This window comes from Pogonomyrmex barbatus, unplaced genomic scaffold (genome assembly GCF_055798465.1).
Source record: "Pogonomyrmex barbatus isolate J1 unplaced genomic scaffold, ASM5579846v1 scaffold17, whole genome shotgun sequence".
In the NCBI taxonomy this organism is placed as follows: Eukaryota; Metazoa; Arthropoda; class Insecta; order Hymenoptera; family Formicidae; genus Pogonomyrmex; species Pogonomyrmex barbatus.
Window position 1 is genome coordinate 6,575,223 of NW_028297113.1, and position 23,348 is coordinate 6,598,570.

The 23,348-nt window shown below is 42.9% G+C and overlaps 1 protein-coding gene across 4 annotated transcripts in view; it reads left to right on the plus strand.

Annotated features, from left to right (window-relative positions):
- Nucleotides 1-23,268, plus strand: part of LOC105422356 (inactive dipeptidyl peptidase 10) — a 66,245-nt gene extending 42,977 nt beyond the window's left edge. For 2 of the 4 annotated variants that reach the window (XM_089074773.1, XM_089074774.1), the window contains exons 3-13: nucleotides 10,868-10,974; nucleotides 11,254-11,452; nucleotides 14,842-14,916; nucleotides 15,161-15,213; nucleotides 15,578-16,120; nucleotides 16,294-16,612; nucleotides 16,943-17,121; nucleotides 17,219-17,441; nucleotides 17,542-17,986; nucleotides 18,080-18,285; nucleotides 18,376-23,268. In XM_089074773.1, the coding sequence (XP_088930899.1) occupies nucleotides 10,868-10,974; nucleotides 11,254-11,452; nucleotides 14,842-14,916; nucleotides 15,161-15,213; nucleotides 15,578-16,120; nucleotides 16,294-16,612; nucleotides 16,943-17,121; nucleotides 17,219-17,441; nucleotides 17,542-17,986; nucleotides 18,080-18,285; nucleotides 18,376-18,477 (2,451 nt within the window). In that variant the 3' untranslated portion in view covers nucleotides 18,478-23,268. Of the gene's footprint in view, nucleotides 1-3,593; nucleotides 4,972-10,865; nucleotides 10,975-11,253; nucleotides 11,453-14,841; nucleotides 14,917-15,160; nucleotides 15,214-15,577; nucleotides 16,121-16,293; nucleotides 16,613-16,942; nucleotides 17,122-17,218; nucleotides 17,442-17,541; nucleotides 17,987-18,079; nucleotides 18,286-18,375 lie in introns of those variants that run through there. The other 2 variants (XR_016138776.1, XM_089074776.1) reach the window with 2 other exon arrangements.
- The last annotated feature ends 80 nt before the right edge of the window (nucleotides 23,269-23,348 follow it).

Consider the following 23,348-nt stretch of genomic DNA (forward strand, 5'->3'; position numbering starts at 1 on the left):
GATTTACGAGAAAAAAAAAAAAATTGTAAAGCGGCAAAGTGAGTTAATAATCCGTACTGTGCGCGGAACATGTAGAGAGATACACGAGATTGATGTTAGTGATTGGTCGATATATATATGAATTGTTTAGTGTACATAATGACAAATCTGTGAATGCATAAGATCAAAGTCACTTTCTCTCTTTCACTCTTCCACACGATCCTTTAGTAGTTCGACTAGATGTGATAACCCGTCTATGCGTGTTTCAGATAATAATGTATCTAATATAGATATCACATATCTTTTCATCTACAGAAATTTCAAAATATTGTTCAATATAAATAATCAATAGCTTCAAAATTAATAAAATTATCTTAAATATATATCAAAAATACCTCGAATTGTCTTGGAATGTTATTCAAGGTCAAAACATTTTTAAAAGTTTCAAATATTTTGAAAATACATCTCCTAAACCCTTTATATCGTTATATCTTAGTTCATCGTGTTATTATTTTATACATAGTTATGGACAACAATTCCAGTCTTTAAGAATTTTAAACGTTTTAGATATTCGGACGCTTTTAAGAAAATATTTCCTAGAGACATTCAAGACTTTCTAGAGTTTTGAGACATTCAAGATTTTACAAGAATTTCAAATAATATCTAAAACAACAATTTAAATCTATACGTGCGACTGAATAGTTTGTAGACTTTCGGAGGAACAATTCGCGAAGAGCGCCCATCCATAGACATGAAATTTTAATTGATGTTAAAGTGATTGTCATGATTGTATCCTATTGCATTTTGCATATCGTCCCATATAGACGGTAATGTTAGGTTTGAGTGTCGGATCGTACGGCAATTAAACCCTCTGGCGGAGGCACGTGCTCGCAAACGTGATAGAAATTACTTGCGTTAAGTGTGTCGATAGCTGCATTAGTGACCACTCAGCGTAATACATTCAAATAGCGTAGTTACAACGAGTACAAACTGCGAGTAATAACTCGGTATAACGAGTACCGTTTCCCGACACGGCAGTTAGCAACAGCGGACTATCGACTAGACGTTAGATATTCATGTTGCGCAATTTTTGTATTTCAGCCCTCTCGCTGAAAAATTTCGACCTTTTCGCGAAGCATCGTTAGCTTTTCGTTAGAAAAACTCGCTGAAATCTCGGTAAAGCCGAAAGCCATTTGCTCGCTCAACTTTTTTCGACGAGAGGGCTAAATTTTAAAATTAGCGTCTCGCGACGATCTTGCAACGCTTGGTCGCCGGTCAACTTTAAATTGACACCCACGTTAACAAAGTCAAATTACGCGTCAATTACGCTCGCTGCTTGTCCAGCGAACGGAATATGAAAAATTACGGAATTACTCTTGGCCATCGTTTAAATAAACGGCCAACGTCTCATTAACTCGACGTCAACGTTCCCTCGAGTGCGTGTAAAAACAGAGCGTGCAATAACACGTGTAAGTCCATATAAACCCAGATAGGCCAATGGAATAACGCGGGACAGTGGGCGATAATTAATTGTGCCCATCAATCGAGGCCGTTACGTTGCGAGGAGAGATAATAAAGTCACATATTCCACGTAGCGACAAAGGTGCCCGGGCTGTTTATGAACTTGTACAATTCGCACGCGTGTCTCTCCTCGAAACACGTTATATAACACGCCTTGTTACATAAAACGGCTTCTTTGCCCGCCAGAGACGGCTCCATCGCTCGCAGGTTTATGAGCACTTGCGAATCCCCGGGAAGTGTTACTAAAGTTCAGCCCGCCGTTTATCCCTTCATGCCCTCCCCCCCTCCCCCCTTCGACCCCGCGTTTGCACGAGAAGCAGTTTTAATTATATTTAAATTAACCAGTTATCCGCGAACAAAGGGCCGCGATCTGACGACGTCCCTATTTTTGAAAATCGCCATGCCCGTTGAAGGTAATAGAATATAGATGCGATACGGTCCGTTCATTTTATCACGCTGTTCGCGTGTATTTCCTCAGTTTAAACTGCGTCTCCATTTTATTCAGTTCGGAGACACTCTAAAAAAAAATTAATTATTTATCTGTGATTCCCCCTAATCGATCGTGAGACCGAGATTTCGGCCGAGCGAGTTTTCTCGTGAAAGAGACTCGCGCTTTATTAGAAACTACCGCCGCGCGTTAACGACCGCCGTCGCATTTCGTCGCGCCGAATTAGCAGAACCATCAGGGCGATGGTTCACAGGGAGCCGTGTCTGCTCGCCCTTTGCTCACCTTTGACTTTTACTTCGGCTTTCTGACTCCGCGAGTTGGTAGAAGAAACAAACCGTCGCGAGTACCTCTCTCGAGTGACACGACTCACCCTTTGACGGCCGAGGATTCCAATCCGCGAACACACCTTGATCGGAAAGAGCCATAAATAATTCATCCCCAACATTGTCCTACGGATTTGTCAAAGTTCAAAGGGTTGCGACGGAATTAAACTGTCCGCAATACAAAAGCCCCGTAATTGATAAACCGGCGGCAAATTCATCAACGTCGCTTAGCCCGAGCTAATGGCGTAACTAGGATTCAGCTTAGTTGACTTTCCGACAATTTTTTAATAGCACGCCGCCCATCTCGGACGATCGATCGGCCCGCCGCCTCTCTCGTTCGTATGCGATTTTCGTGTGTGCGGTGTCCAGTCGATACCTACGAGCGTAAACAAATTTATCACCCGCCACGTCGGATGGACGGAAAATGGGAGGAGAGAACCGCAGAGAGAACAAGGAGGACGACGACGGAGGGATTCCGACGACAGAAACTCGGGAAACTTTTGTTGGCCGACGGCGCGCACACACACGCGCACACACACACACACACACACACACACACACACACACACACACACACACCTAGAGAGTAACTCGATTATCGGACTACCTGATAACGCGACGAGGCCGCCGCCGGTGTCTGAAAGAACAGAAAACCGAGAAGGTGCGTCGCACGGCGGCACGGCTACCCGTTTCGCTCTCCTCGATGTGCACGTGCGCGAGCACACGAAACGCCCACACGTTCCGCAAGCACACGTACACGATGCATCTCGGCGAACCTCGTACAAGCGAAGCCACTGCCGCAAAATCAACAATGCTGTTTTATTCATTGCCGTTCCGTGTCCGATTCGCGCGCGCGCGCGCGCGCGGGACATTGGTCATTCTCGGAGTCACACACAGAGACCCTCGGTAAATTTTCCAACAAAGGGGATTAAATGTCACTCGAAACTCGAAGCACGCGCCGGCTTTATCCGACGATGACCGAACCACTTTTCGATCAGCGGTGATGGTAATCATCACTTCTGCGATGCGATCGAGTGACGTCTACCGTCTATCTAAAGACGGATTCGGACCAAGCAAACAGCAAACGCGAACGAACGAACACAAATAAATGAATCCGCTTTAATGAGCGTGGTTGGCAAGCGCGAGCTCAAATTTACATCGGTGAATATATAGTCCATCTTTTCTACCGGAAGAGAAAAGCGCTCATTATATTTATTTATGCTCGTCCGTAAGTGCTCGTTCGTTCTTGCACACCGCGTCGTGGTCTTGGACTCAACTTAATACGGAGCGTTTCGCGCGCACGTAGATCTCTATCAGCGACGCGTGGCGTTATTCGTTCCGAAGAAAACGGCGATAAATTCTCGAACAAAAGCGAGCTCTCCCCATTAAATACTTAACGGCCGGCGTACGCTCGGCGTCGCTTTAATTTGAACGAACGCGCGGCGCGGCAAACCATTACAACCCCCGCGAGGACGAACCGCCGCGATGAAACTGGCTGCAGTTTCGTAAGTTGAATCACTTCTCGAACCCCCGTTATTCTAGAAATCCTCAGGTCCGAGTTTAACTTCCGTCTCGTTCGCGGTTCCGGTTTCTCGGTGCGCGGGCCGCATCCCGGCGAAACCGCCTCGTCCCACATTTGTCATCACGTCGAAACTCCCGCGAAATTATTCCCTCGCACCAAACTGCAAGCGCTCGCGAATTAATGTCCGTGCCATACGAACGCTTGATGATTTTCGCGCGCGCGAATCGGCTCGTCCCCGCCTCCCTCGTATTTTGTTTTGTGCGCGAAATCGCGCGGAAAAAAAGAGCGGAGAGGAAGAGAGCGCGTTTTGCCGCGTTTAAAGGCAGTCGAACGCGCGTTGTCGGCGCGGCTTGCTTACGCTCGATTATCGGCCCTTTTGCACGACTGATCCCGTGACCCCGGAGCGGATCGTACATGAAGCCGGCCTCGCGTACGTGTGCACGTGTGTCACCCCTTTGAACTTCCTGTCCGGACACGGGGCAAAAAGAGCAGAACGCCGGGAGAGATAGAGGCGTTCCCTCCGCCCTCAGAAGAAAATCACATCCACGGAGCGTGGCGGCGCGGGGTTTAGTCGGACGCCGATAATTCCGGAGGACGGATCGGAGTGTCGGTGAGAAAGCGGAGAAGAGAGCGTGTAAACGAGGGATCGATCCGCGGAATTATGTTCGCCGGGGACACCTCCCCGATTGGTATCGTTCGCGCGTCGTTATCGCTCGATCGTGTTCGCGAGGCGCGGATCGATCGCGCGGACAATCTCCAATCGTCGACGATCGGCCGCGCGATATTTTGACACGTGGCGCAATGACGTGTGTGCATATGCGCGCGTGTTTATCATTTTAAATGTATACACATTTTAAATGTATATAGAGAAGGAACAGAGAGAGAGAGAGAGAGAGAGAGAGAGAGAGAGAGGGAGAATCGCGAGAGGTGGGCGGCGGATAGGCTGAAATACTTGGCAGAAACGCGCACGGCGGTCTGAACGGCGCATCTGTGCCTCTTGAACGGATGAATTAATTATTGGTGTCGGGTGAAACGAAGTGAAGTTATGTGCCGCACTATGAGCCCGAAATAACGAGGACGGTGAGCGGTGACGATCGTCCATGACGACACAAACGGATCTTCGTCCTTGCGAACGGCAGAGGAAGGAGCAGCCATGACTTCCGCCAGTCTCTCGGAAGATAAGCAATCACAGCTTTATCATTTTTCACGACTTAGGTTTTATTTGGTGATCCAAGTGGCGTGGTTATGTCGTTCGCAATTTTCTCGAACGTTACGGTCGCGCTTATCGCATCCGCTTATCGTAATCGTAGCGGATCTCTGCAAAAGCACTCTCCGACGGTCGTGGATTTTAAAGAGCGTGTAAAAGATAACGCTTTCGGATAAGTTCCGCGTAAATAAATTCCGTAAGTCGGGCGACGGTCTAAAATGCGGTACACTTTTGCCGTGTAAACAGCGACACCGACAGTCAGCGACAACGACAGGTGCCTCGGATTCTCGGACGACGTGCCATGGCCCAATTTTCACGCTTTTACGATCGCGTTCCGTAATAACTGCATTGTTACGCGCTAATCGGTCGAACGTGAGATTTCCAACGGTCAAACTCTACTGCCCGTTTATCGATTATTAACGACGGTCCTCGTCGTAACGCGATGAATTCTCTCAATCGTGGACTCGTTCGAAATAGCAATTTTACGTGAAATTGCACGGCGGCGTGCAATTCACGTACGCGACAGTTCTACGATTTGAAACGCGAATCGCGAAACGGTAGCCGACGATGATATCGTGTGGCGTTATTGGAACTGTAACGGTAATAACGATCGCGTTTCGTCCCCATGTACTTAGTTATCCGATGACAAAGCAGCGGGCTCGAAATGAGAAAACCACCTAGTGGCGTGTTAAATTTTCAGAAAACGCCTCGGTCCGACGTAATTGGTTATAGGGATCCCATTGCCAAATATTGGAAGAGACTTACATCTTTTTATCATCGGCGCTAAATTTTATCATTCGTGCCATTTACGGCAGCCTGTTACTAGGGAAAAAAAAAAGTGCAAACGTTATCGTTCGATCGCGTCGGCTGTTCGATGGACCGCACGTTGAAGTTGAATTTATTTCAACCTCCGTTTCACTGTATATTCTTAAAAAAACATTTTTATATACTTTTATATGTAATTTTAGTTATCGTTATATTCCGCGTCACGGATACATTGTGAGTTTTCGCATAGAAAAGATGCGGCGAGAGGACCGACGATTAAAATTTAATATAGCGAAAACGACGAAAGTTGCTCTTGTCAGTGACGTTTTTCGCGCTTCGTAAACCGAACGGAAATAAACTGAACGCATGCGACGTGACCGCAAACGTGTACGGCGACGAATACAGTACCTTACGTATTTTTGTTTGTGTGTGTGTGTGTGGGGGGGGGGGGGGCGCGCGCGCGTGTGCGAGCGACCTTATCTATCATACCGTTGCAGTTCATTACACGCCACGATGGAATATCCGAAAACCATCATGCCGGATTACCGCACGATCGCGGCAGATATTTCCTTTGAATTAATCCCTATTGTATTTGGCTCGCTCGATGCGCAGGCATATTTCGTCTGACAAACTCGAATACTTGTTGGACCAACTCGGCGCACCGGTGACAGAGTATGTGACGAGATAACGAAATAACCGCGTCTGTAATGTACTACATTATTGTTATCTTAATAATAGCGTACTATCCGATGCAATTTAATTTATTTTTGATATTTTCAAAAATATGTATTTTTTTTTATTGAAAATAGTTTATCGCTCACGATAAGTTTTGCAAAAATTTTAATGAACCGGCTACCTCCGTAACGTTTGGCCGTTCGCCAGCTAAACCGCGAGATAAACGTAAACGAGATTAAAATGGAGAAAAAAAAATAAACGTGAAAAAGTTGGGAGAAATATCGAAGGCTCCTCGAGCAAATCTGTAAAAACTCTGTTCTCCGGAGCTTAACTGACCAATCGACAGGAATTTTATTCAAACGTGCGTCTTTATTTCTGGTGCGGCGTTGCACAGAATTCACGTAAACGGTGTTTACACGGTAGCACGATATTTAAAAATATTTAAAAAAATGATAATATCGCATTACGTCTGGGCTGCGATATTTTTCACCTTTTCGTAACGCATACAGGCGTTGCGGAGTTGCAAAACAGAGAAGATTCTCTTATCTTTTAATTAAACATTCAAATTGAAAAAAGTAAACTTTCCTCAACAACGTTTATTTAAAACCAATACACGTATAAAATAAGATGTAAATATGCAGCCGAGAGAGAATTTTGAATTCTGATATGTCAAACAAAAATTGGTGGCTAATATCTAACAATCTCTTCTTTATCAAATTTTCTGTAAAAAAGAGAAAAATATTATACGCCCTCATTATAGTTTTTTTTTCTGTTGCACAATTTTTCAATTTGACGTCTAAAGCGATAAAGTCAACTTTGAGAAGAGAAAATCATAAGAACAATAAACGTTAGTATCACCCATACGCGGGCGGCATCGTATATCACTTAATTCAATATAGTAGTCGCCCCCCCCCCTCCCATAAACGCGCCTCATAAAGAAAGCAAAGGTGACCAAGCAAATGCCATAGTTCAGTGAGAAAATCAAGGAAGATTAGAAACCAGCACTGTCCAACACCGTCCTCCAAAACTATCCTGACCCTTTTCCTAACTTGTAGCACGATTATACCGTACATATTTATGTAAATTGTATAATATAACATTGGCTACACACGCACAAAAGCTACACGAGAAGTCGCTAACATATTCACAGCGAGAAATGTACAACGGCGCGCTCTGATTTTATACAACGCGGAATATTTGACGCGTGAAATCCGCGCGGGTGATAAAAATTGAATGTTCCATCTTCGCTGGTGGCGTTATTGCCGTATAAAGCAGCGTGAATCTTCCGCGAAATAATGTCCGCATCGTGCAACACTTGGCAATGTAGATATCAGCTCGCGAAGTCCGAATGCTGTCGCGTTTCGCGGGGGAGGGGGGGGGGTGAATTTATGATCACTCCATATATCTCGCGGCCCGCGACGACACGTGCACGCGACGAGATGCGTTTTGAATTCAAAGCGGCGCGGCGTGGCGCGGCGGCAAATCGATCGGCGGGAGAGAAAGAAGGAAACGAGAGCCGAGGTGTCGGGGAAGAAAATGGCGAATCGCTCGAACGAGACATCGGCGATTACTTATCTGGATAAACAGGTCGGGTCGTCCAAAAGCGATTACCGCGGCGTAACGTTGGCCAATCGGCGCGGCAGTCGATCGTTTGTCTGCTTCGGAGCAACATCATTATCGATATCCGAGATAAAACGGGGGATTACTTCGAGGGGATATAAATCGTTTTAAATTATATCCCGGAATGCCTTGCGCCGCGCTAATGGCACGCAATTCAGCGAGATGGAGAAAGAGAGACAGGGAAAGAAAGAAGGTATTTCTCCACGTTTATTTTCCAAACGCGAGTTCGGTTGTTTGGCGAGCGACAGACCGCAATTTTGTTGACATTTGTGTCGCGCAACCGCGACTATTTTGTTGCGAATACGCATAAAATATACGCGATATATGATCATCGTTAATTTTTAAACGAAGGATCAGTTAGCTAACAAATCGCTTCAACGTTTAATTCAATTAACCCCGCGTTTGGGTCCATTTCCCCATGTTCCTCTCGAGCGAACGGAGTTCGATCGATATCTGAACGTGCAGTCGAAGATAAATCTCAAGTCTCAATCCGAACGACGCGCTCCGCGCGTTTACCTAAAACGAGCAAATTCCCGTGCGGGAACACGTGCGGGGCTGTTCTAACAAATACATAACGATCCGCACGTCGTATAGACACACGCCTCCTAGTCCTCCGGCGCGACTCGTCTGCATTACACGGCCTGCACGTGTTATCCGGACCAGTACTCGTGGACAGAAGGACGACTGTACAGGCCACCACGCATGCAATATGCATAACGCAGCAGCCGGTGACGTACTTCCATGAGAGCGACCGGAAACCACGATATTCCTGACGGTGGCGCGGTGGCGCGATCGAACCTCCCCTCGACCCCAAAAGCAATTTTACGGTCTACGAAAATAAAGTCCGGTTCTACAAACAAACACTACGGTATTTCAACGAGACAAGTCTCAAACTGGATAAATAATAAACGTCAATTTTTTGTGAACTGATTAATAAATCGAAATGTGGCCATATGCGTTTCTCATTACGAAGTCATAGTTCATTAAATTTTAGCACAAAGTGCAGAGAATAAATCGGATAAATCATTTACGTGTGTGGTAATCATATCGTGATTTTATCACAAAGAAAAATTCGCCTAGAGAGAGAGAGAGAGAGAGAGAGAGAGAGAGAGAGAGAGAGAGAGAGAGAGAGAGAGAGAGAGCGAGATTTTACGAGCACTATAAGGTGAATCTGATTGAGCAAATGATTTTCTCAAAAGAAATTATGTCAAGTTGGAAAAGAGTATGCGGGCTACATCGACGAACGGAGTCTTTCTTTCTTTTTTAACGAATCATCATCGCTTTTAGCTTTTTGTTTTACTTAAATCACACGGGTCTGGCGATTCGTGTATTATTCCGTGCTTTCAAAAATGATGGTATACAAATTGCATTTAGACGAAAAACACAATATGGGCCATCGCTCGGAAGCAAACGTCGTTAAAGAAACAATTGTCTCGTGCCATAAATAATCGTAATCAGAAAACAATATATAATTTTCATTCATCGTTTCTCCATTTCACCATTTCAGATGAATAATTCGCACAAAATATCTGCCTCGATGAATAAACGTCGCCTCAGTCGTCGATACAATCACGAATCATTAATTGCGGAAGATAATTAATCGTCTGATAATCGCTAATTGAAATGATAGTAGGTAACGCGAGGATGTGCGAATAGCAGAATGATGCCCCTATATATATATATATATATATGTGTGTGTGTGTGTGTGTGTGTGTGTGTGTGTGTGTGTGTGTGTGTGTGTGTGTGTGTGTGTGTGTGTGTGTGTAAAACACTAAGTTGTACGCCACAAAAAACGAATGAGAATTTAACGTCATATGCGAACGGAAATGCTATCGCCACGAATATTTAATTTATTATAAAATGAACGCGCACCGGATATATTCCGTTTCTTGCATATTTCATATTAATTTCGATATAAATGAGCTACTATTGTAAATAAATCCAATTTATTTTAACAATAAAATTTATCTTCATTTTGATAAAAAAAAAAAAAAAAATAAAAAGAATATGTAAATTAATTTATTATCTCTTTCTCAAATTTTGCATCCCGAGAGTAGTGAAATTATGTATTTTTAACGACTGAAGAAAATAAATTAAAATGTGCGGCGAAACGTTGCGAAAATGTATGGTGATGCATTCTTTCGTAACATATTTAAATCACACGCAATGTCACTCCCAGACATAAAAAGTGGATGATGATAATAATTTAATTTTTATTTTTCGATAAAAACAAAGGCAAACTTTACTCTTTAAATCATATTTCCTATTAGATTTAGTGATTCCCTTCACAAGTGGAACGATTAATCAAACATTTCAATTTTCATCAAAAAGAGAATTGGAAAATTTGACAGAGCAACAGTTAAAATTTATTATTATAGTTATTTTTAGATTACATATTGACACACACACACACACACACACACACACACACACACACACACAAAACACATTTTTACATATATATAATTGATATGTTATTAAAATATTATGATTGTGATATGCCCACATATACGTATATTTTTTTATGTGTTATATTATATTATACTATATTTGCGATCTCGCGGGATAAACGCAGCGGAGAACGCGAATGGAATACGTAGATATTCTAGATGCAGGGTCTTTAGTGTTACTGATCGTTCGTTTCTCGTTTGTTGTTAAACTTTCTAATTATCCCCTGGACCTCTCTCTCTATATATATTCGTGACTTGCATGCTCTCTCTCGTATCCAATCCGCTTTTGCACTATAGCTTGCAAATCGATCTCGTGGATCGACCGATAATTACGTACGACGTTGTCTTCTTCCACAGGATTTAACGTACGCGGAGGGCGGCCACAATTGGCGGAGTATAGTTTTCTCACTGCTGGTCATCGGTTTCGTTATCGCTGGCATCGTCACGGCAATTTATCTTCTCGGGTGAGTTCGCGTTACTTTTTCTCCTTTTGTCTTCCTCTTTATTTTAACTTTTAACTATCCATTCGCAATTCGCACAGATATATGACAGGCAAGAAAATGACATAAAATCTCTTTCTCTCTTTTATTAACAACATAAATCCATCGACGTACGTGCTCCTCTTATAATCAAGATCAATAAAGTAATTTATTTCGACCCCCCATTTCACTTTCAAATTCGTACTGTTTTTGTAAATTAGCTTTTTTATTTTTTTTTTTTTTTTTTTTTTTTTTTTATTACAGGTACGTCGACGAGCTTCTCTATTGGAGCGGCAGACGTCTTACGTTAGACGAGTGCCTTCGTGATGACCTGACACCGCACAGGTTACCACCGACTTGGATAACTTACGAAAAGTTCGTCTACCAGGCCGACGATGGTTCCCTCTCCCTTCTGGACACCCGCGAAAACGCCGTATCCCTTTTAGTCTCTAATCATACACTTGTACGTATACACATGTGCACATGCCGGTGCGCTCTTTATCATTATGATAGACTTTGCTAATAACATCGCACATCGTACCGCCGTCGATTTTACATACGGGCACAGAGATTATTGCGTAAAAGTTATTAAAAAACGACTAAACTTTCCTAATTAGACAATTCTTTGTATGCGGTCGGACTCAACAATGAGGTTGCAACGGAATCTTTAACAAGACAAATATTTGCAGTATGGTCTAACGATCAGAAGGTAAATTTCTATAGAAATGGGCTATGAATTAGATTGAATTCTTAATAAGCGTAAACTGTGTAATTCTGAAGTAATTCTGAAAAGGAGAAAAATAATTGGAGTTATTTAAGAAAAAGGGAAATTCCGCTGGATCAAAAGGATCAAGAGAATTATTTGTAAAGAGCGAAAGTATTATTGTATTCTAACGCAACAGTAAGAGATTGGGAGATTAAAGTCGCTTTAAGGATGGGGACATAAAAACGCAAGAAATTTAAAATTCTCTTTCTCTTTCTCGAGAAAACTCGAGAATTATTATTTATTAATAATCTTCTTAAAAAAATCATCGGTACGACTTAACTTTGATTGCACTTCGTTTCGATTCGTTTTTTTTAGATGTATATACAATTTTAATAATATGGATTAAACTATTCAACATGAAATCCATATTTGTCGTTGGATTATCCTATCTCAATTATTCTAAAATAATAGATATATAAACGTATAGATTTTGGAATCTAAAGTTGCAACTCGAATTTATCGTGTAACTGACAATTAGTGGAGTAATTAGCGCATCTCACTGAAATAATCACGCAGTTGAAATGCAATTAATTACCGGAATTAACGCCATTTTTAAATTATGCAACAATCATAACTTCGTAAGATGTAAGAGATGAAACGGCCGTAACTTTGTTACGGCCACGTAAATTTGAAATTTGTAATTAATTTCATCGTCTGGATATATATTATCTCGCGCGTAATTATTATCGATCACTTTAATTATTGGCAAATATTAAATGTTATTCGAAAGAGTTATCGCACACCGTCTAAAGTAAATACATTTATTTATAGAATCAATTCTATTTATATATGTTAATTAGTTCGCATTACGCTAAACAAATTCTGTTTGGACTTGAATATCGTGCCAAATAAAGTCGATTGACACACATCGCAAGAGTGGAAATACTCGGCTGAGCGAGTTGCCGAATTTTTGGAAACGGATGCCAAATTCATTCACGATAATAATAATTGGCCGACTGGCTCGGATCCTGGCGAGGATCCGAGCCAGTCGGCCAAGGGAGGACGTTATTTCCATCAGATTTCAGGGCGGAGCCCTAAATCACCAGCCACGGTAGGAATATCCGCATTAGCGATGCAGTCGAGGTATCCTTAGCTCCCTTGGTATCTAATCCGCCGATATCGGGCTATTGTCGCGCTTATCCAGGATTAATTGGAGACATGACCCTCGCACTCGCCAGATAATTACGCGCCAACTAGCCTAAGTGCAGATATATTCCTACGTGGCGAATGCAAAAAGAAGGAACTATACGAGCCCCATTCTGTCGCCCGCGAGGTTAAACGCGGAGCGGAGTTGCGAGCTTTTTAAAATTCTCAACTTGCGAGATTCGAAATCTCCCAGCTAAGAGAATAGTTTCTAATTTTGAGCCATTTATGATTCTTTATTGTTGCGTGCCGAGTGGAAAGGGGAGAAAAACAATAGGGACGAAACGGGAGGGGGAGGGGGGGGTAAATATATATCGCCAGGTTGAAGCGGATAATTTCTCCTGTACGATACTTTAAGGTTCCCCCGAGAGATAAGTTTTGGTCGAGGATACAAGAAGACATGTATTTTCACGTAAAATACTACTTTTTCAGCTTGCTCTTTCTCTCTTCCTTCCGAGCTCCCGGTGGGTTCCTAATTGAGACAAACAGTCGAACGATGTTTCCGAGCGTTCCTATATACGGAGAGAATTTTTATATAGGACAGGGGAATGTAAGTCGCACCCTTTATCGAAAGTTGGTTTTGTTCTGCCGATCGGCAAACTAGAACCGAGTGTGCCTCGCGGTGCGTTGCGAAACAAAGACTAAACCGCATGTAAAATGGAATCCGGAGCATCCCACTGCCCTGTTTATGCCCTGCAGGCACGCGCGCGGGATAAATATGAGGTACTCTGAGATACTACTAGTTATTGCACTTTAGATTCAACAATACCACATTTGTATCTGATGGTATTTTGATTAGAATTGACGAGAGGTGGGCGAAAAGCGACGATTAAGCATTCTCGCCTGATAATATCATCTCGAGAATTTCTAACGCGCGTCTAACGTGGGACATTCGTGAAAAAAAATTCACGGAAATGTAAATCACGAGATGAAATATGACAGGATGTCTCCACTGCGCATTCTGACGCGGGCAATGAGAGAAAAAAAAAAGAGAGAGAGAGAGAAGCGGGAAGGGAAGCGGCTTATAACGAGACAGAAAGAGTGATCGATCTCGGTAGCGGTGATAAGTATGCGTGCGCATGAGAGCCGATCCACTTAGTCTGGACAGGTTCCAAATCTGCGTTCTTTTTCCCTCTCGGACCCCGCTAGGCGAGGTATAGACGAGTTTATACGACGCATTGATCCGATCCACCAGGACACGCGTCATGCTCGTCCGGCTTCGCGTCTCGTCGTTCTTTCGGATACAAGTATCGACTACCAGCCGCAATATATTCATGCGATATCTGTGGCACGAAATGCCACAAAAACTTGCACCTGAAAGTAGAACGACCCCACGATGATCCTAATACCGACCTTAATCGCATTAGTTAGTGAAAAATGATCGTGAACTTTATTCTAGAAACTAGAGATAAAAACCATCTCGCGAAAAGGAAAAAAATGAAGAAACGAAACGAATAAGTGAAATTCGAATGAGAACACAGGTGTTCGGACGCGATGGATGTTAATAATAAGACAACTCCTCTTTTACGCGCATATGAGAATATGCGTTTTGATCTCTTAATTTAGATACGTTCTTTTTCAACCTTTAAATCGTAAGTGGAATAAGTTTTGCAAAAAATATGGACGCCGGATATTAAATGTTTCATGTCAACGAAATATTTTTCAATGAGTTTTCTTAAGATAAAATCAAATACTATCTGTATGTACAGAAAATTATTAATGCATACGAAATTAACGCCAGAGCAGAAATCGGGCCCGAGAGATTGGCGGTTAAGAGATTGGAAAGGAGAGGATTTTTACGATTTAAGATAAAAGTAAAACTCCGCTAAAGCTTTTAACAGAAAACGCAATTGCCTCTCGAATGTAATTATGTGATGTTGAAACCGGATTCTGCTCGATATCGCACAGACGGTAATATAATCTTTATTAAACGTTGCTTTCAGAGACAACTGAACGTTCAGGGCTACGAATGCAGCTCCGACCTGCGTTACGTATTGTTCAGACACAATGTCAAGCCGGTAAGTAGCTCAAACGTGGAAGCCTCTCGAGGAAAGTTTTTCGCGCGGCAGCTGCATCCTAACTCTCTGATCCGTCGTTTATCGATAAAACGCTCGAACGTGTATAATACGACGCGGCGCAATTTTGTTGCAGTTAGCCGTCGATTATCGCTATCGAAAACACATTCACTCTGGACACTATGGACTTCCCTTTGTTTTCCGGTCCTCTTAAATTTCGCATGATACATATGTAAAAATGTTGCAGGTCTTTCAGAACACTTTCACCGCTCTTTACACCGTCTATGACGTCACGAACGAGTAAGTTACTATGAATATTACAACAATCAGCGTAATCTTAATCGTAATCTTAATCGATATATTTATTAAAAAAAAAAAAAAAAAAAGAAATAAATTTACTATCCAAAGATAATTTTTTTGAATTTATGACTTTTAATCGTTCTTTTTCTTCTCCATTTCATTCATTTCAATCTTCTGTTATTATTTTTATGCATTAGATGTGTTTTTTAAATTATATTTGTATATATATATATATATATATATATATATATATATATATACATATATATATATATATATATATACACACACAAAGTGTGTTATAGAATCATTAAAATCATTAAATATATTGTGTTCTATTGTGTCATGATCCTTTATTTACCAGCCATCACACACCTCTTCGCTTGCAAGCGTCGCGACACATGCACCAGACGCGACTGCAACATGCCACGTGGTTGGGCAACACGTCCGGCCTCCTGATGATCTCCGAGAACGACATTTTTCTTCGAATGGGACCCGCCGGGACGGAGGACATTCGCCTGACCGATACAGGCGTACCCGGGATAATTTACAACGGCGTGCCCGACTGGTTGTATCAGGAAGAAGTGCTGCCGAGGCCGCAAGCGATCTGGCCCAGTCCGGACGGCACGCATATCCTTTATGCGGTGTTCAATGACACCAAAGTGTCCGCGTTGGAGTTCCCTTGGTTCGGCACGCCGGGTCAAGACGGAGCCAGCCCGAGTCCCCTGGGCGCGTCCAAATCTTTTCCACCTTCCAGATCGGTCAGGTATCCGAGACCGGGCTCGCCCAATCCGGAGGTCGAATTGTGGGTCATGGATCTTGGCAACGTAAGCTCGACGAATTACACCGGGAACGTCACGTGGCCAATGAAAATAAAGCTGAAGCCACCGCCGTTCTTGAACGAACAGTACGTCAAATTACCGAAGGGATAATTGCATGCTAATTGCGAGATATAAATAGTATATCGAGTAATTTTTAGAAAATATAGAGTCGATATTAGAAAATCAAAAATCGAAAAATTGCTAAATCGCTCATTCATGACTTCACATTAATGAAATTCGTTTTCGCGAATATTTTTAGAGATTACTATCTGATATCGGCCGGCTGGGTCGGCGACGACGCTTCGCAGGTCGCCGTCGTCTGGATGACGAGAATGCAAAATCTGTCTATGGTGTCGGCCTGCCGCGCTCCCACGTGGGAATGTGAGGAGACCCACTCGGAGCGGGCACCCGAAGGATTGTGGCTGGACGCCCAACCGCATCCTCTCTTCGCTCCGGACGGAGATAGCTTTCTGCTACTGGCCATGGTGCAGGAAGGCGACAAGGAGCATTTCACGCATATAAAACACGTCACACTCACGCAGCAGAGAATAGCGGTTCTCTCCCATGGTCGTTACGAGGTGAGCGGGTTTTAGAATCGATATATCGCAAATTATAAAACCCAGCCTAGATAATTCGCACCACATTTATATTCGTAATAAATTAAATTTTCATTCATATTCATATTAAATTTTAGAATAGAATTTCACTTATAATTTTGTTTCATTTATTATTAAACTACTATTAGACGGAAGGCTATTTGAAGGCTAATTATAAACCAAAAATTATGATTAATGGACATATAGAATGATTACAGAAATATCGAAAATATAGTAGTGATTAAAAAAATATAACGTGTAAGGAATAAGAGAGGAAAAAATATTTAATCGTGCAAATGTTTCTTAAAACAGGTGAGTGAGATCTTGGCATGGGACACCAAGGCGCATCTCGTTTATTATTTGGGCACTAGAGAAAAGAGACCTGGCCAGAGACATCTCTATGTGGTACGCGATCCCGCCGCGGACGATCCTCGTCACTTCGAACCCTTATGCGTGACGTGCGATCTTGGAGATGTCCTTTGGAGCAGTAGGCAAGTCCCATAAAAGAAAAAAAAAAAAAAAATGCTAGATAGATCGATTCTTGGTAGTGTAAAAAATTAACAGGTTCGAATTCGTTGCACACTGCAGACGCTATTACACGAATTGCACGCATTTCGGTGCTTCAGTCAGTCCGTCGGTGGAAGAAGGCGCGCAGGGTTATTATGTACTGTACTGCGAGGGCCCTGGCCTTCCTCTCGCCGCCGTGCACACAATGTCAACGCACAAGCTGGTACGCGTGCTATACGACACGGGGATCCAACGTGCGGGCAAGCTGTCAGAGCTGGCGCTACCCACCAGACAAAATTTTGAGGTGGATACCTGATTCCTCCGTCCTGATCCTATTTTCATCCTATTTTTATCTCGATCAATTTTATATATCGATGCTCAACAACTCTCGAAACGATCGGTAGGTGCCGTTACCTCAAGGTTGGCGGGCTCAAGTGCAGCTGCTACTGCCTCCTTCGTGGCGGGAGGAACTCAGAGACGCCGCATTTCCCGTACTCGTCGAGGTGAACGGCCGTCCCGGTAGCGAGATGGTCACGGACAAGTTCCGGATAGACTGGGGAACGTACATGTCGAGTCACAACGACGTGGTCTACGTGAGGCTGGACGTACGCGGCGCCCGCGGCCAGGGCAAGAGGGATCTCTTCAGAAGGATAGGTGGCGTCGAGGTGCAGGATCAGCTTACCGTATTGAAACACCTTTTGAAAACGCACAAGTATCTCGACGTCGAAAGAATTGGCGTGTGGGGATGGGGTTACGGTGGATATGTGACCGCCATGGTCCTCGGTAATCAGGAGAACGTCTTCAAGTGCGGCGTCGCGGTGAATCCGATCGCCGACTGGATGTATTATAGTAAGCGTATGATGAATTTCAAAGAGAAAACGATGCGTCGTTTTCTCGTTTTAATTTTTGCTGAGTTTTAATCGCTTGCCTCGATCATCACAGATTCCGCGTTTACGGAACGGGTCCTCGGTGCTCCGGCTGAGAATTACAAGGGTTACGTGGAGGCTGATCTTACGCAACGGGCGAAATTGGTGCCCAGTCACAGCCTTTATCTTCTTCACGGCCTAGCCGACCTCACAGCGCCTTACACGCACGGCGTTGCCTTCGCCAAGGCTTTGTCCGAAGCGGGAGTCATCTTTAGATATCAGGTGAGAGAACGAAAACGAAACGAACGATACGAGAGATTTTCGCGAAAGAGCACGCGAGTCTCTAATTGTCGCTTCCTTCTTGAAAAACAGAGTTACGCGGACGAAGATCACGCCCTGAGGGGTGTACTCGAACACGCTTATCGTTCCATGGAGGACTTCCTCGCCCAGTGCCTCGCCCTGGATGCCTCCTAGTGCCTCAAACCGAAGAATCCTTTGTTGTCTCTAGTGCGCCTATTTCCGATACATCCAACACGGACGTTAATACGGAGACTCGTCGTCCTCGAGATCACGGCAATTACACTCGTAAACGGGATGACCTCCTCGTTTAGAGCCTGAATCGCCACTGTTTGGGGACGTGAGAAAATCGAGACAGGTCATTTATTCGCGAAGAAGAGGAGAATGTTTTATTCGCGAAGAAGAAGAGACGCCGTTTGACGCGCATACGTACGAGTTTACGCGGCAAAAAAGACGAAAAGAGACGAGAGAGGAAACGGATTCGAAGAAAATGAGAGTAAAACAGAGTTTGTACGAGCAATGTTGTTATGACGTATACCATTTGTCTAAAGATTCCTCTTTCTTATGGGTAAATCACTCACTTTTCTCTCTAGACGTGCATTCAGTGATACCCGTCGATCGCCGGACCGTGAAAGAAACCAGAAATCAAAAGAAACCAAGAAACAAAAGATATCCAACGAGGATTTTTTTTTACATCGTCGAACGATGCCGCTCGCGTTTCCTGCACAAAGCTTCGATAGCTGGATTCTCCACCGAACGGCGCGAGCGACTCGTTCAACGATGACGCACGCGTCGCAAAAAAAAAAAAAAAAAAAAAGTATTGCAGAGGCAAACGCGCGTACATGCCGTGAAATCGATTTCGGGCGAGTTTCGAGAAACGAGACGAGAGAAACGAGGCGCGAAGGCGCAGACCGAACTTTATTACGTGCGGAGCTTATCGGCGGCTCGCAAAAGTCCGCGTCGTTCGCGCAGCGCCATCGAGACGACGTTGCGAGACCGACGCCGAGCTGTTCGCGAGCTCGCCATTAATGTCCTGCTGTGTTCCAAGTCCCCAGGGGCGTTCACCAGGTTGGAAAAAAAAAAAGCCTAAGATTTCGTGAGAGAGCGATTAAAGGCCGATTGAATAACACTTCGACGTACAGAGCTTATTATTGGGAGTCTGCAAACTTGCACTTTTCTTTGTGTCCCACACTTCCCAGAAGGATTCTGCCGAATCGAGCCACGTGTTTCCGGAGGAAAATAGTTTGCAAGCTTCCGTCTTACACGTTTCTCCTTTCTTTCTTTCCTAGCTATGTCACTGGTGCCTCCCCCCGATTTTAAACGGAGAAAAAGTATCTACGCGGTGACGTTCGTCCACAGGCATCGACATATATTTACCGTATTGTATGTAGAATCCGGACGGCTACTGTGAGTTTTGTGTTGTACAGCTTGGCGCCTAGTTCTATGTATTATAATGTTACACGCGTAAGAAGTTGTTCCACACAGATCCTTAGTACCTCTCCTCTCCTCCCCCGGACCTCCCCTTCCCCTTCCTCCGTCTCGACCCGCCCGTACCTCTTTCCTCCCGTTTGAATTTTGAATATTTGTACATACATATACACCCAGGGAGGGGGAGGGGGTACGTGAAGCCTCTTCGACGAGGTCTCGCACGAACCGCACGTGAAGACAAGCGGTATTATAGAAATGTTTCTAAATAACGGATTTTCGACAAAGATTACGAGATACGAAAAAAATATATATGCTTGTCGGAGCACGCGGGCAAACCCGGATCTCGTCGAAGGTGCGAGTATCATCGTATATACCTCCTCGAGATTTCGAGACATCGATCGATCCCAAATGGATGAACGACTGCGCTAAAAAGACAGACGACGATACGACTTGACGATCGTCGAGAAGTAGCTGTCGATCATCGATCAAGCGCGATCGGTATTCGATGGCTGAGGCTCCCGAGTACTTGCTTGCTTGCCGTACTCTTTTCAGGTGGAACAGCGAAAGACAAGATATGGCGAGACACCCGTACGCTTATTGTCACATATAACTGACTTTGCTGCTCCACTAAAAAAAAAAAGACGAACGCTCGGAAACCTTACGACAGCGACGTCATCGAGGGAATAATAGGACTCGTAAACGTCTCGGAAATATCTGCGATGACATCGACGTTTCTACGATATCCGTTTTTACGTACGTATTTAAAAAAAAATCAAGGTGTATACCCTCGAAGAATTATCGCCCTGCGTCATTTGACGTCACGATTTGTTTCGAAGAATTATAAACTCGAAAGTTCTGTCTTCTCATCAACAGTAATAAGTCTTTTGTGTTAAATTTTTATATTTTTTTATATGTTAATATATTTATAATTTTGCTGTAAATTAAGATGCTCCGATTAGTTCGATTCGCTCGCAAGGAGGAATTCTTCTTTTCTCCCGTAAAACAAGATTCGTTATATAAGATATTTAAAAAAAATCGCAGATGATATTCGAGACTAAAATGTCAATATAATTTCTAGTTGTTCAAAAAATAAAGGTAATTTACGAGTCTGTGAATGTTAATTCTGTGAATGTTAGGGAAGAGGCGCGCTCAGACGAGGAAGTGGCGCACGTCGCCATGTGTACGCTGCGTGTACCAGCAGCCCTTAAATGCCGACAATCAAGGCTAGTGCAACTAATCAAACGATAATAAATAGAAACGGAGAGAAGAGAAAATTAACATAATAATTTTAATGAATACTCGTGAAAATGATCGCTGTGGTTCGTGCGTATTGTAAACCGCAACGCGAAGCCTAGTTATTGCTAAATTATCGCGGCCGGGAAAAGACTTCGCGAGAGCGATTTTTGCGAGGATAAAAATATTATAGATGCGAAGGGTCATGATGATGTGCCCGCTGTCGACTGTAGAAAGTACAAAGATGTAAACGCGTAATGGAGGCTTCGGAAAATTTCCCCATCGAATGGATTTACCTTTAGAGAAGACCTTTTCAGCCCCGCGACCTTTCCACTCTTCAACTTTCGATGTTAAACATTGAAAAAAATCAGATTCTTATCTGAGACGTAATCGAATCTTTCAAATCTTTGAAATTAACGTCGCGTGTAATACGCGAAAATATACGCGCATATTATTTTCAATCGGATTCCTCCATTTCGCGAAAAATGAATGGTCGTTTGTAGTGAAACAAAATGTTTGTTGTCAACAATATCGCTTCCATTTATTCCCGAATAAATATAACGCGAGCGAGCGAAACGCGAATTGTTTGATCCGAAAAGCGGGAGAATGAGTGACTGATCGATCGATTGGAATTGGAAATGCGAGAAAACAGAAGGGAGAAGAAGACGGGCAGGGGAAGAAAGAGTAACGATAGTAGAGCGAATGAGTGTGTGTGTGTGTGTGTGTGTGTGTGTGTGTGAGTGTGCGTACCTGTTTAAATCACAATCAATTATTAACTATAATAATGGCAGACAGTGAGGCAAATCATTAAACGCGCGTAAGTATAGGGCGTCGGAAAAAAATTATCACGAAGGCAGGCACGCGAATTATGAAATTAATCGCAACAAAGACACCTTGGTAGCAGCGCATAAAGGGTATCTATAGCTTTTGGTAATGTATTATCGCCGCTAAAGAGAAAAAAAAAATCGTAAAAGGCAAAGAAAAAGTTACAGTCATATGGGCATACGTAAAGATATACGCAACACACACATATACACGCAATATATTAAAAACAGATAACTCTCTCACGCGGAAGTCAATATGAGGATTGGGCCCGTGCGAACGCATAAATAAATTAATGCGAATTAAGTACACTCGTCGTGTAGATCGGTCGTCGACCGATCGGAACGATCGTCAAACAGAACGCGTTAATTAAACCCGGCAATTTAGATAAAAAGGAGTAAGCTATAGTATATTCACTGATTTCTCACAGAAAAATTAGATATATGATATTCTATCTGTAAGAATCTGTGATGATCGTTAAGAGGAAAAAAAAAAAAAAAAACACTGAATATAAATTTTAGATAATTTAAAAACTTTTGTCTCCTTCTCCGTATTCGAAGTCGATGAATATAGAAGATTTTGACATTTAATCGTTTGGCGATCGATTATAACGATTATAGCTAACGGCAGAGAGTACATTGACTTCTTGAGGACGAGTGACGCTTTTTTTCAACAATTTGTAGCTTCAAACACGTCTGTGCCCGCTCGGAAGCGTGTCCGGCAATCTCGAAAGATTGTTTTTTATATATCTATTTCACATCGAAATGCTCGACACGCGTTCCACGAGAGTGATCGATGTCGTTTCAGGCTGTTCGATCGATACTCGCCTGCGATTGCAACGGGCACGAAGTTATTTCTACTCGATTTTTGGCGATATTCGCACGGACCTGCACCGGAAATATCCACGAAATCGGCCAATTAATAGTCGGTACCGACGAATGTCGAAAAATAAGCAATGAATCTTCGGGGACTATAAGCTGGTTGATCAATTCGAAAATTTCAATTTGAAATTTTCTTCAATTTTATAAAAATATGTCGATATAAGAAAAAAAAAAAAAGAATTTTTTAAATCGTTTTAAAGAAATTTATTACTGTATTATATTTTCATGTTTTTTTAGAGATCAGAAATATATTACTTAAAAGTTTTTATATTTTTGTAAAATCTATTTATTTTTTCATTTTATGCAATCGGTTATCACAATTTATTAAAATCTATTACAAAGTATTTCAAATCTGTCTATTGTAAATCGATGTATTGACAAAAAAAAAATTGTGAAGATAAAACGATCGAATTTTCGAAAGAAGATTGCAGTTAACTTCGTTCATAACGTGCCGCCGATTTCGCGGATGTCATCCAAGTTACCTTCCACGTAACATCCACGAAATAATCATGTTATTAAGATTCTGCGTTTTTTAATATCAGCGGAGCTCGGCCCGAGCATCGGGCGGATAAAGTGTTTTCAATAAACTGTTATATTATCTGAAGTTTCTTAATTCTTTCTTAATGTTGCATCTTTGATGGGCGATTTCTGACAGTGTAGCATAATTAAGACATCGAAACGTTG